Source organism: Passer domesticus, chromosome 8, assembly GCF_036417665.1.
Source record: "Passer domesticus isolate bPasDom1 chromosome 8, bPasDom1.hap1, whole genome shotgun sequence".
NCBI lineage: Eukaryota > Metazoa > Chordata > Aves > Passeriformes > Passeridae > Passer > Passer domesticus.
Window position 1 is genome coordinate 35,641,068 of NC_087481.1, and position 12,799 is coordinate 35,653,866.

At 44.6% G+C, this 12,799-nt stretch overlaps 1 protein-coding gene across 3 annotated transcripts in view; it reads left to right on the plus strand.

Annotated features, from left to right (window-relative positions):
* The first annotated feature begins 6,427 nt into the window (after window positions 1-6,427).
* The window catches only part of DLG5 (discs large MAGUK scaffold protein 5), a 96,286-nt gene continuing 89,914 nt past the window's right edge, over window positions 6,428-12,799 (plus strand). For 2 of the 3 annotated variants that reach the window (XM_064430340.1, XM_064430341.1), the window contains exon 1: window positions 6,428-6,845. In XM_064430340.1, coding sequence (XP_064286410.1) covers window positions 6,545-6,845 — 301 coding nt within the window. In that variant the 5' untranslated portion in view covers window positions 6,428-6,544. The remainder of the gene's footprint in view (window positions 6,846-12,799) is intronic. The other variant, XM_064430342.1, reaches the window with a different exon arrangement.

The window sequence follows — 12,799 nt, forward strand, 5'->3', positions numbered from 1 at the left end:
GCTTGCCTTGCTGATGAAGTGTATTTATCCTTCATGGAATATCCCTAGCAGATTTGGAGACTTCTTATTTTGGTTATTCTTTTGCATAGTCTTTTTATTACCAAAGTGGGGCTTAATCCAAGTCCCCTGGAAACCAATTAGAGGACTCAGCAGAACTGGATGAGCTTTGATATATGCATTATATTAAATATTTCTATCCATCAAACTCCCACCAGTTAATGCATCTTTTTAAGTTTCTAAGAGTTGAACAACACTTCTCTAAATATCATTGCTGCAGACTTGATTCAAAAAGAATAATTTTAACCTAAATCCTTTTGAAGGATTCTCTGATGGCTTTTCCATCCCTCCAAGTACTGTAGTACTTCTGCCTTCCAAATGACAGTGTAATTTAGGAGTTGCTTCATTTCATGTTTGTTACTGTTTTCAGAACTGATTTTAGTTCAGTCCAGTATTTTTGTCATTTTAACCACCCTTCATTCTTAAGTTTCATCTTGGTGCATAGTCTGCTTTGTCTGAGCAAATTGACTACAGCAAGTTGTACAAGGGTTTCTCTCTTAACTTTATTCTCACTGTCTTCCCAATGTTATGTTTTCCTCCTACAAAAATCATTTCCCTCTCCTGCTCAAGGAATATCCTGCAATATTAAAAGTAAAAATTTCTTTTCAAATTAGAAGCATATTGAATTTATGCAGTATTTCAGTAAACAGAAATCCATGTATCCCTGTCAAGTAGGAGTTCAAGTCTTAGCTATGAGTATGACACACAATTTGCTGCAAATTTTTCAATGTTCTGATCATCTACCTTTGTCTGGTTTTCACAGGCATTTGTAAAACTCTGCAAAATTCATGGAAGTACACTAGAAGTGCTTCTCCTCTATCATAAACCAGATGAATTCAGAATGCTAGAGCATTTATTATGAATCAATAATAATCCTCTCCAGCTCCCTACAATCCTGTTTATCTTTTTCCACGCATGAGGAGCTTTTTCAGTTCAACCACATCTGGGTATTGGTCTGTTCTCAAATGTGGATCTGCTGGGTTCTGGGTTTTTTTAGGAAAGGGGCTGCCACCTCTGTTATCCCCTTGGCTTAAGCACTGCAAAATAGATGAGCTCTTCAGGCATGTGTGGAAAGACAAGTGTTGCACAGTTTCTAGAGAAACAGAGAGAACCACACTTGCATGCACACCTGTCTCCATTTCATCAGGGAGTTCTTTGGGCTTGGACTAGAGACACTTGGACTACCCTGGAATTTTTGAGGAGTATTGACTTTTGTGGAGCCATTTTGTTGGAGTTCAGTTGTGCCATGATCAAAGCACTGCCCCTGGAGTCCCTGGAAAACTTACCTTGTAATTGACATGGATCCAATTCTTCAACCCTTGTAGATCAGTGAGCAGGGCAACTACCTGCTGTGAGGAGTACATATGTCATTCTTAGCAGAGCTAAGAGATGGAACATAAGGAAATGTCTTTGCTTCTTCAAGAGCCTTTAGATTCAAATTGCGTTTGAAAATACGCATTGCTGACAAAACCAATGAAAGTGGTGAAAATGTGCTGAGGCATTCTCTGGAATCATTACTATTGTATTTGACTATCTTCTTCAACTGCAGTTTTGGTTTTCTTCCTACAAGCTCCCAGTTTTTGCATGGCTTGTTTATAGAAGTTGCCCATGGATGTTTAGGGCACCCATTTGCTTTTATCTCCCTGTTAGTGCTAAAAGTAAAAGCAAATGATTGGTATAAATAATCTTTTGCCTTGACTTGAAAAGTGACCTAGAAACTGAACCAATAACAAGCTGCAAGCAACAGCTTTCAAAGGAACTGTTTAACATCTGCTTGCTTATGGAAGTTAACCACATCACAAGCCAGCCCAGTCTCCCAAAGAAAATTAAATCATGCCCCTGGTCTGCTCTAAGCAGATGGGTACTGGGGATTTGTTTGCAGAGTGTCTTCCCTTCAAAAGCTGAAATTCTTACGCCCCTGCAGGATTGCCACCAATGTGCCTCCATAAGGTTTCTGGTTTTTTTTTGCTGCCTGTTTTTGGAAGCAGTTGTCTGAGAAACAGAAGTGATTGTGTGTATTCACAGCTCCAGGAGGAGACGATTTACCTACCCTTTTCTTCTCCCCCTTCTCACCCCAAACAAACACCCTTCCTACCAGCTATTCCACCCTTGAGAAAGGCCTTTTCTTTCTCTTTTAACAGGTGATTAAGTAAAATAAGTTTTTATTTGCTTTTTGAACTGCCATGGGCGGAATCTAAAAACTTCAACATAGTGTTTTCTTTCTGTTGAAGCTTGTTCAAATGACTGAAATAACTGTCTGATCTTCATTTTAATTTTCCCAGAGTGGGAAAACACCATAATAATTTTTATCTGCTTAGTGCAGTACAAGATGAAGTGACTGGTAGGTTTTATGGCTACAGAAAAAAAAAGAAAAAAAAAGGGCAAAAAGTGGCAATATAATCCTCTGGTCTGCTTTCCCTCATATGGTATGTCACAGAAGTTCTGTGAAGAAAGAGCTAAACCATTTCCTGAAGTTCACGGTTACACATTTTTTGGGAAGATAAATGATCCTTGTGCTTCTGGGAGTGTCCAACAGCAGCTCCCTCAGTCTGCAGCTGCAGCAGGAGCTCTGAGGATCTCAGAATTTATGGGCACAGCCCATTCATGGATATGATACTGCCAGGTGAAATGTTTTCCCTGGGCACTGCCCAGACTGCTCACATTATGGTTTTGGGTTTTTTTAATGGCTAAATGAGATCCTTTGATCTGCTTGCACATTAAACCAACACCTTCCTATCCTGCAAATGCTAATTAATAGTCTATGAATTACATTAATATGAAAAAATAAGCTGTTAAGAGCTGCTTAGCTGCTAGAGCTTTGTGTTACACCCATGACAAAGTCTCTGTGGTGTTCACGTTGTACCTAAAGAGCTCTAATCTTAACTGGGTGATTTCTTCTACTTTTCATATGCCTGTCTTGGAGATTGCATAACCTCCCTTCCATTAACTTATGGTAAATCTCTCAATATTTTTCTCTAAACCACAGTTGTTTGAATCGTGTGATTACATGAGAAACATAGCTTTCATTACAAAGCCATTTCTAGGATACATGACTGCCACTGGAGCCTGAAGACCTGTGTCCTAAGGGCTCCAATACCAAAAAGCAAATAAAATGTCTCCCACGTATTTAAAAATAATTTTAAAATCCCCTAATCTTAAAGAAAACCCTCTATTTTTAGCCATTAGAAGCTGTCATTGATTCAAACTGAGGATTTTGAGGAGGGGATTTGCCAGGAAATCTATAGCAGCAGAGCTGCTGCTGCTGCAAATTGGGCAGCAGTAAACAGGCAGGTGTAGAGGAGAAAATGTTTGAGGACTGGCAACTAATTTTGCACAGAAGAGTGTTGTGCAATGACAAGTTCCATTAGACTGAGTATAATAAGCTAGATATATCTAAAGGGTGTCCTATCAGAAAATATCAGCATTCTGGGATTCTGTAGTGATCTGAATTTGGGTCACTGTATAAACTTTTGGCATAATAAATTTGCATCCATTTCATAATTTGAGTCTTCAAAGTGTACCCATGTCTTAAGAAGACTTTCCCTGCACTTGCTAGAGAAGGTCTACACTGAGTTAGGTAATAGAGGTAACAGCAAGGTCCCTCTCTTAGACAGGCAAGGGTCTGACAGCTGGACCCATGGAAGAGACATTTGTGCAATGAGAAATTTATCTGAATTTTTCTGAGAGCAGACTTGCCATTTGCACAACAAATGGAGTGTTAGAGACTCGGATATGACAGAAAGGTAGAAACTGCATTTCCAGAAAGCAAGAAAGAAACCTGGTACAAGAGAGATTTACCTGCTACCTGGCACTGCCTGAGAAGGGCAGCGGGCGATGTGGAACTGCAGGCACAAGGTGGGGCAGGCAAGGCATGATGAGAAGATGAGTATTTTATTTTGAAGAGAAGGCAAAGGACTAAGAAACACTTTTGGGAAAGGCAGGAGTAGCAGTACCCAGAGCCACCACTTCCCTCTAGGTTTTGAAATGAGACTAAAGATAGCCAAGTTATGCCTGAATGCTGCCATTCCTGTGCTACTGCAACCCCTGGTGAAAGGTGCACTTCAGTGCCCAGGCAAGAAGAGGATGGAACTCAAGATTGTCTTTATTATTTCAAGTAGCAGAGAACTGCTGCACTGACCTAAGGGAGGGCTCTTAACATAATGCCTCATAATGAAATTTGATGGCATGTTTCCTTTCCTTTACAGGAAACTAAGCACATACACAATGAAATAATATTGTTAAAGGAGATTAGCTGAGATTAGAAAGTCCTTAAAAAAAGGACATATTTGAATAACTTGTCTTTCTTCAGCCTTCCTGTGCATGTGCCTTCCAAAAGCTCTCCATGGCACCGTGTCCTGTGGCAGGCACAGAGGGCCCTGCTGTGGCACTGGCCAAGGGACATCTGCTCGAGTGGGTGACAGCAGGCACCTTTCACTTCTCACCCGTGCTGTGAGGCCAGCTGTTCATGCACACTGCTTAGCTAGCACTTGTGGAATCTGCAGTTACTTGACCAGCTAAACTGCCCAACCTCAACTACAGAGAAATAGGCAATTTTTTAATAAATTCAAATGGACTAGAACTAACACAGTTTGCAGGAATTTGTAGCATTAGTCATTAGACAACAAAGGTAATCTCTCTGTATTCTGTATAGCAAAGAAAGTTGTTGAAAAAAACATGGATGTAAAATTAGAAAAAATTAGTCTACGAGAGTATTAAATGAAAATTAATGGACCAAGCATGAAAATACTTATTTCAAAATCGCCCTCTAGTTTCAAGTATTGTAAGTAATAACTTAAGGTTGAGAATAATCCTTAACTCCTCTGCCTGCCTTTGCCAGAAGTAGAGTGCATAGTACAATTGCATGTAACCCAAGATGTTTTCACATGAGAGAAATCATCTACCGAGCTACATCAAGTGGCTTGAAACTCAGTTCAGGACCTGAATTCTCCCAATGGGTATGTTAACAGGAAATTTTAGGGAACAAAGGCTTTCCCTTGCACCTCACTGAGTCCAGGTCTTTGGACAATAAACGAACCACGGGGTTGGTTGGACCGGAAACTGTCAGATAATTGCAGTTCCTTCTTGGTATAATTAGGTTTCCACCACTACCAGTAAAGCCCTTTCAGTGCAACTGAAACGTATGAAATGTGAATTTAAGATGCGAACTGCTTGTGGTCATTCTGCAGTCTGTTTGCAAATTGGTGCGAGTGATGTTGGCAGCCCGTTTACTTTCAGAGAAGTTGTTACTCTCCTCTTTCTTTGTTAAACAATTGCGTCCTCCTGCTACGTCTGACTGGGGCAACATCTGTACTCTGCTTGTAAATTACCTGGTCTCTGGTCATTCACGAAACGCTGAAGAAATTTACAAGGAAGATGGGCCAGTAGCTCTTACTAGTGTTTGGATCTCGTTTGCAAACTTTCGTTTTGCAAATTCTAATGGACAAAGCCCGTAAGCAGCCTGCTATTATTTTGACGTTTAGCGTTTCCCGGTTAGATGAAATGAATCTTGACGCCTGAAGCTGCCGCCCGGTGCCGAGTCCGGCAGCCTCAACAGGCGGCCGCTCCCGCCTTCGGCAGAGGGCAGCGGCGCGGCCCGCCCGGCCCGGCCCGGCCGTCACCAGCGCGGCAGCGCCGCCTTTGTCTCGCCGCCGAGACACCCGGGCTGGGCACCCCGTCCTGGCCCGGCGGAGCCCCGGAGGGAGGAGCGGCGGAACCTCCGGCAGGCCGCGCCGCCGGCCCTGCCCCGGCCCGCCCCGCTCGGCGCCGCACGGGGGCCGGGGGCGCCGCTGACTGACGGCCGGGGGGCGGGCGGCGGCCGGGCCGGCGCGGGCCGGGGAGCGGCGGCCGCTGCGGCGGGCGGGCGGCGCGGGGCGGGCGATGCGATGCCGCAGCCCCGTCTCGGCGCAGGCGGCAGCTTTGTGTAGCCAATATGGCTGCGTGCGCCCGCCGATGAAAGGAGGCGCCTGGAGCTGAGCCCGTCTCCCCGCACCCCCTCCCGGCCGTGTGGCTGCGGCGAGCGGCGGAGAGAAGTTATCCGACTGCCCCGCGGGGGTGCGGGGTGCCGGGAAGCGGCGGCGCTCCCCGCGGCTCCTGCTCCCGGCGGTCTCCTCCCGCGGGCAGGCGAGAGGAGGAGGAGGAGGAGGAGAAGTTGTTTCGCCGCCCGGGGGGGCGGAAAGGAGGCGAGCGGGGCGCCAGACGGAGAAGGAAGAGGAGCAGCAGCCCCTGACGGCGGCTCGCCCCCCGTCTGCTGGAGGAGGAGGAGGAAGAGGAGAAGGCAAAGCCGCCTTCGGCCCAGGTCCTGTCCCGGCTCCGCTCCTCCTCTCCGGACGAAGTTTCGCCGGGGGCCGCGGCGGGGGCGCCGGGTGCCGGAGGAGGGCGGCCGGCGGCGCCCGCCCCGCCTCGGCCCGCGCCTCCCCGGGGGCGGCGGTGGCGGAGCGGCGGGGCCGGGCGAAGTTTGGCCGGCGGCGGCGGCGGCCCTGCAGCGGCCATGGAGCCCAAGCACAAGGAGCTGCTCGCCCAGTGCCGGCAGAGCCTGGCGCAGGCCATGACCGAGGTGGACAAGGTGGTGGAGCTGCTGGAGGCCGCCGGCGCCCTCGGCCCCCGCGACCTGCGCGACCTGGAGGCGGCGGGCAGCGGGAAGGCCGAGCTGCTCATCGCCCTGCTGCTGGGCAAGGAACGGGACCACTTCCAGGACCTGCGGGTGGCCCTGGAGAAGACGCAGCCCCACCTGCTCTCCATCCTGTACCTGAACGGCGTGGCGGGGACGCCGGCCGCGGCCGAGACGGCCGGTGAGTGGGGCCGGGGGCGCGGGGCGGGAGCAGGAGGAGGGCAGCGGCTGCCCCCGCCCACCCCGCCGGGCAGCGCGGGCCCCTCGGGCCCCCCGCCCGAAGGTGGGGAGGGAGCGGGCGGGGGTCCTCCTTTTCCGGTGGAGAATTAAACTCTCCCGTGTTTGTTCTTGGGCTCTCGATGCTTGTTTGCTGCTTCCGACCCTTTCGCTTTCTGTCCTGGCGGGAGCGCTGGTACTGGTCCCCGAGAGGTGCCGCGGATGCTGCGCCTTGCCCTTTGGAGAGGCCAGCCTAGCCTGGTTCTTGCGGCTGCTGCCGTTCCCCGAAGTCGGCTGTCGTCTGGGGACTCGGGAAAACCGAGCCCGAAGGGGCTGTTCTCCCTTGAGCAGCGGTGCCGGTGTTACACAGCCGCCTCTGGACCGGGCAGAGCCGAAATTCCCCCGTGCAGCCACTCTGCCGGAGCTGGCCGGCGGGCAGGACCAGCAGATGTGCCTTCGAGTAAATAGTGTAACTCTTTTTCTCTGGACAGCCATGTGCTGGTTTGAGGCTGTATTGTTGTAATGCTTCTTGGTGGTTAGAACAGGGAAGAACATTGATTACAACAGGTTAGAACATTGATTTAACTGCAAACCCAGACGAGAAGATCTTGGGTGTAAAACACCTACTTAAGTAAGTTGGGCTTTGATCCACAGGTCTTTCCCTATTCTCCTCCCTCCAAAACAAGTCACACTCTGCTTTCATGTGTACAAACCAAAGCTTTAAAATTACAGTTGGTGACAGTACATAAGGCCTTGCAAGTGCAGCTTTGTTTCTAAAAGAAAAATTGGAGTAAATAGTAATTCTGTATTGTAGAGATGTGTAGGTATTCTTATCCAGCATGACCAAGTTGACTGATTCAGAAATGTGGGGTCTCTCTCTGCTGTTGTTACTGAATTCAGGATTTACAGTGTCACTACCTATTTGCACAAGGAAATGCTTTTTGGAAGGGCTTCCTGACTCTTAAAAATGATACAATTTCTTTAAGAAAATAAAGCCATTTAAGAGCTGCTTCTGTCTGGAAAATAGTCCCTGCATGTGTGGTTGCACTGTGTACTCTGCCCTTACTTGAATGATGCTGTGAATGGTAAGAGTTCTGTAAATGCGAATACTTGGGGGTCTTAGGTTTTGTTTTATTTCAGTGTAGTGTAGTGTATTTTCTCATGAATATATGGCAGGACCTCACAAGATGGGGAAGAAATGGACTGAACAATAGACCTCAATACTTGAAACATTATGTGGTCTGACATCAATGGGAGATGAGGGCACTCACTGCCTTCCAGAATGGCACCCAGGTTGTCTTTGTATGGTTAGAGTAAAGCTCATTCTTGTCTTGTTGAGAAGATGGATTGATGGTACTGTATTACCAGCACTTCCCAGGCTTAAAATCAAAGGTGTAAAATATGAAAAGTAGAAAAAAACTAAAGTATATGTTGGACGAGTAATAGTCTTCATTTTAAAAATGCAAGTTGGAATTGAAGAATGTCTCACAACACTGAGTTCTCAAGGGAAAAGTAGTTTGATTGTCAAAGTGAGCTATAGCCTGTTTGACTGACTGTGTTCAGGAGGCTTAATCTGAGGTGTTTCTCTGATGTGATGAGTTTTGAAATGTTATGGCTTTCGTTTATCAGTGGTAAGAAAAGCTGACTTTGAGAGTTATGGATTTGTTTTCCTTGTGATAAACATGTTTAAAAATTAGTTCACAGGAGGTTGCTGACAGCAATCTTAATTAATAGTAAACTGTAGAAAGGTAGTGGGCCTGAGCCTTAAAATACTGGTGTATATATTCCAGCACCCTCCTGAAGAGGTGTTATGGTAATTAGTCATGAGACTGCTTGGGTGTCCACTGAAAGCCTCTGGTCATTCCTGGTCTTTTTGCGGGTTTGTCCTGGATGTGTTTCACAAAGAGTTAATGTTTGAAGGTAGCTGTGATAGAAAGGTTCGTGTTGAACACGTAATCAGTTTTATTCCAATATCTCCCTGTAGGAAGTTTGACCAACCCTCTGCTCTTCTTGTGCCATTTGGGAGTTTTGCTCCTTTTCACTGGAGATATTGTAGGTGGATGAGTCAAGTCACTTTTTGTTTTTTGGCAAGAAGTAAAATGTACATGTGGCAGTGAGAAGTGTTTGATTATGTATTTAAAATGCCAAACTGAAACAGTCCATGTCACGTAAAATGCCTTTATTCTTAAAAGTAAAAAATATATATATCAAACATCCCTTTGATTACATCTTTGGAGTTGAATAAGTTTTTTACATACATTAGTGTATGTAAAAATGATAGCTTACAGTGCTACACATAATTTTATTATTGTTTAGAAGAGGAGGCTAATAAAATGCACATCACCTGAATGCTTATTGGAGATGAAAACTATTTGTAATCAATAATGTCCTGGTGTTTGCTAATTTCTTTTTTCCAGTGTGCTGCTATTGTGAGGGAAGTGAGAAGGTAATTTAGCAACATAATTTTGTTCAAAGTTTCAGAAATCAGCATACACATCACTCACTACAGTAGGATGAGTGTTTCTTCATCCATTTGATGTGTACAACATGTGCCATTACTTTGTGTTTTCTTCCTTCTCAGTTTAAATATTGCCTCCTTTTGTACTTTAAAGGCGGTGTGTGAACTCTGATGGGAACTCTGGTTGTTATTTATACCAGCAGTTCTTGTGACTGGCTGGACAATGTAGAGCTGACACTTTTATAAGTATTTATCTGTGCCACACAGAGGGAGGTAAACAGCTGGGCAGACTGCTCAAGGGAAATAACTGGGGTCCTGGTAGCTGCTGAAAGATTTTTTCACTCTGTCCCTACTTTACAAAGAGCCCTTTTATCTTTATAGAGTTTCCCCCTGTTCAGTCACCATTTAAGGACTTTTGTCTTCTATGGGGACTTCTAGCTGCTGATTTTAAACCTTAAACTGTATAGTTTCTCCAATAAAATGTATGTTTTTTAAGTTTTCTCAAATTTGAAATAAAGCAGAGTATACCCAACAGTGTTAGTTAAGAGTGCAAAATCAAACAGGAAATTACCTTCTCTAAAGCAGAAGCTAAAATCAAGTGGGATTTTCTGTTTCATTTAATCATGTTTGGAGACTTTAGGTCTTCCTTGAGTAAAACCTTTGATTACGACATTGCACTTCTTTGTAAACATTTGAGAGAAACTGGCTCTGCCCATGTGAGAGTCGTTGCTTGGCTGATTTAAAATCTAGTATTTTACACGTGGATGAATTCTTTAAGTAGTCTGCTAAGTTTTTTGTTTATTTACTTGGGGGTAAACTTATAGATCACCGTTAAATACTTGATTTGGCAAATGACCTCCATCATGCATCTGGGAAATCCTTATCCTGATGGAAGTACATATCCTTTCTAATATGAAAATAAATTATTTCTGAGCATTCAGTTGTCTCTTAGATATCTTGCTTACCAGAAAATATTTCATTCTTAGTATTGCTCTGTGTGAATTTTGTGTCATGTAGAATGTCGGTGACAATAATGCAGCAGAAGGTACTTCATTGGGAGAAGTGCTATGAAGATGTATTTTCTTTACATGTAATTAAAAGACCGGAAGGGAAATCTGAGGAACCTATGTGGTCTTCAAATTTCTTCAAATAACGTACAGCTTTGTACTTACATTTTTGTGATACTACAAAGATGGGAGAAGGCAGGTTTTGTTCTTGAGCTTGGAATTTGTTTTCAGATGAATACATGGGGCTACAGAGGTGCACTTTTATCTTGAAACTGAGTTGATTGCTGAACTCAAAAGCTTCATTACTGCTCACACAGTTAATAAAATTTTGGGGTCATTGTTTTCTTTTGTATTAGCAGTATTCCTGTGTTCCTCCAGCTGCAGTCACTGAGCATATGTTAGGCTTTAAAGGTGTTTTCTTTAACAGTTTCAAGATGAGAATTTAAGTTTTAGAACTCAAAATTGATTGCATATTGAATAAGATCTTTAAAGGGGCAGAAAAGAAAGAAGATAATTGTAGATTGACCTTGAAAATTTTTCTTCTATTATTTATTAAGACTTATTTTTTCTAATTGTGTTTGATCAGACATAAAGTGTTAATTCCCAGTCAGAAAGTAAATGTAGACATGTTTAAGAGTAGAGAAAAAAGGAGGGCTTATCTCAACTTCCTCTGTCTGCTTCGTATATAAAAAAATGAACCAAGTTGTTTTGGACAATATGGTATTTGAAATCACAAAATTGTAAATATTTCAGTTTTTCAGCATATTTAAAACCAAACACAAAAAGTAAGCTCTGTAAGTATAAATTTAGGAGATAGGCAGCTGGGACCCACTTCTCTGACGGCATCACAGGAGATCCACAGGAAATGCAGTAATTCCTGGGTTGACCTTGAAGAGCTGCAATCATGACTGCTTGGACCTGGTGCTGGGACATCCACATTTTGTTTCTTCATCCTCATCTCTCACAAAGTCTTGACCCATCCCCACAAAGCATTGGCTGGTGACTGGCTAAAGGAGCAGGATTGAGAATTTGTGCTAGTGAGGAGCTGAGAGACTCCGGAGTTAGGGTGTGAGGTGGGGAGGCAGGCTGTGCTCTCCGTGTAGGCACACAGTTTGTGGTGATTGGGGTGGGGCTGAGCCTCACCCCGAGTGGGCACAGCTGTGAGCAGCAGGTGAGCAGCACTGACAGCAATGAGCCAGGGAGTGCCCAGGGGCACTGACCAACCACCAAAGGGAGCAGAGGGCACTCAGGTGCAAAGCATAAGATGAAGAATGTAAAAGGTTCAGCTAAAGAACAAGAAGGGCAGAAGCTTCAAGTCGTCTGAAGTGGTATGGTGTTACTCTGCATGGTGATGCTTAAAGCTTTCTGATACTGCTTGGTAATACTCTGTGTATTGTGGTGTCTGGACTGTGGCATGTGCTGTAATACTCCTGTAGGAGCAAGGTGAGAGAAAGGGGAGAAGACACCCTTCTCCAGGAGATGAAAATTAGTTCTGTAAGTGTGCATTCCCAGGGAGAGGGGAGAATTAGGAGAAATTGTAAAAACATGATTTACTGACTCAAGGACTGAACTGACAATTTTGTAATTAAGTACAATTTATACTCCCTTCTGTCACTGAAAATTGAAGAGTGGGAGAAGTAGAGCAGTATGTTTGGGTTTTCCAGACCTGTTATTAGTTCCCAGGGTAGCTATGCAAGCCTTGTTGCAGGATTTCTTAAATCGTGTTGATGAAAAAGCAGGCAGCATTCAGAAGTCACCTTTGGAGGAGTACAGCTCCTCAGCAGCACTGAGTAGTAATTAACCTCGATAAAATACCTGGCAGTTGTTTAGCAGTACCTGTTTTCTGATGATCTCAGATTTTTGGTATCTCGTGGAATTGCCAGGCTGAAGAAATGCAGGGAGATTCTGGCAAGATTCCGACTGGGTATTCCCAATGAAATGTCTAATAGTAGTAAGTTCATGAAAGTAAGCTCTGAATTCCAAAGAAGGAAATGCATGTTTTAGTAGTTCATAAATCCCAAGGGTGGTAGTTCTCAATTACGTTTTTACTGTACTCTGGGAGGGAGTGGAAGGAAAGCTGCCCACAGTAAAGTCCTGGGGACATTGTTTTTATCAGAGTAAAGGGAATAATAACAATTTTTGTGGTGCATCCAGCTATGAAGTTGATTGGGACACACACAGGACTTGGTGTCTTACAAAATTAGACATGATCACTAAGGAAAGCCAACAGCTTTCTGTAACTTGCTCCTTATTTACTTGTTAAAGCTTAAAAATTGCTTGTTTCAGAGGTTTCAGATCTTTAGCATGTTTTAACTACCATTCTCAGTCTCAGTGTTCTCTTGCAGCTGTAGCCAGTCCTGGTTTGTCAGATTTTTCGGAACCTTTGGCTGGCTGGTGAGAACCAAGCCACCACTTGACTTTGGGCTTTCCAGTTCTCTCAGTGTTCTCCAATAT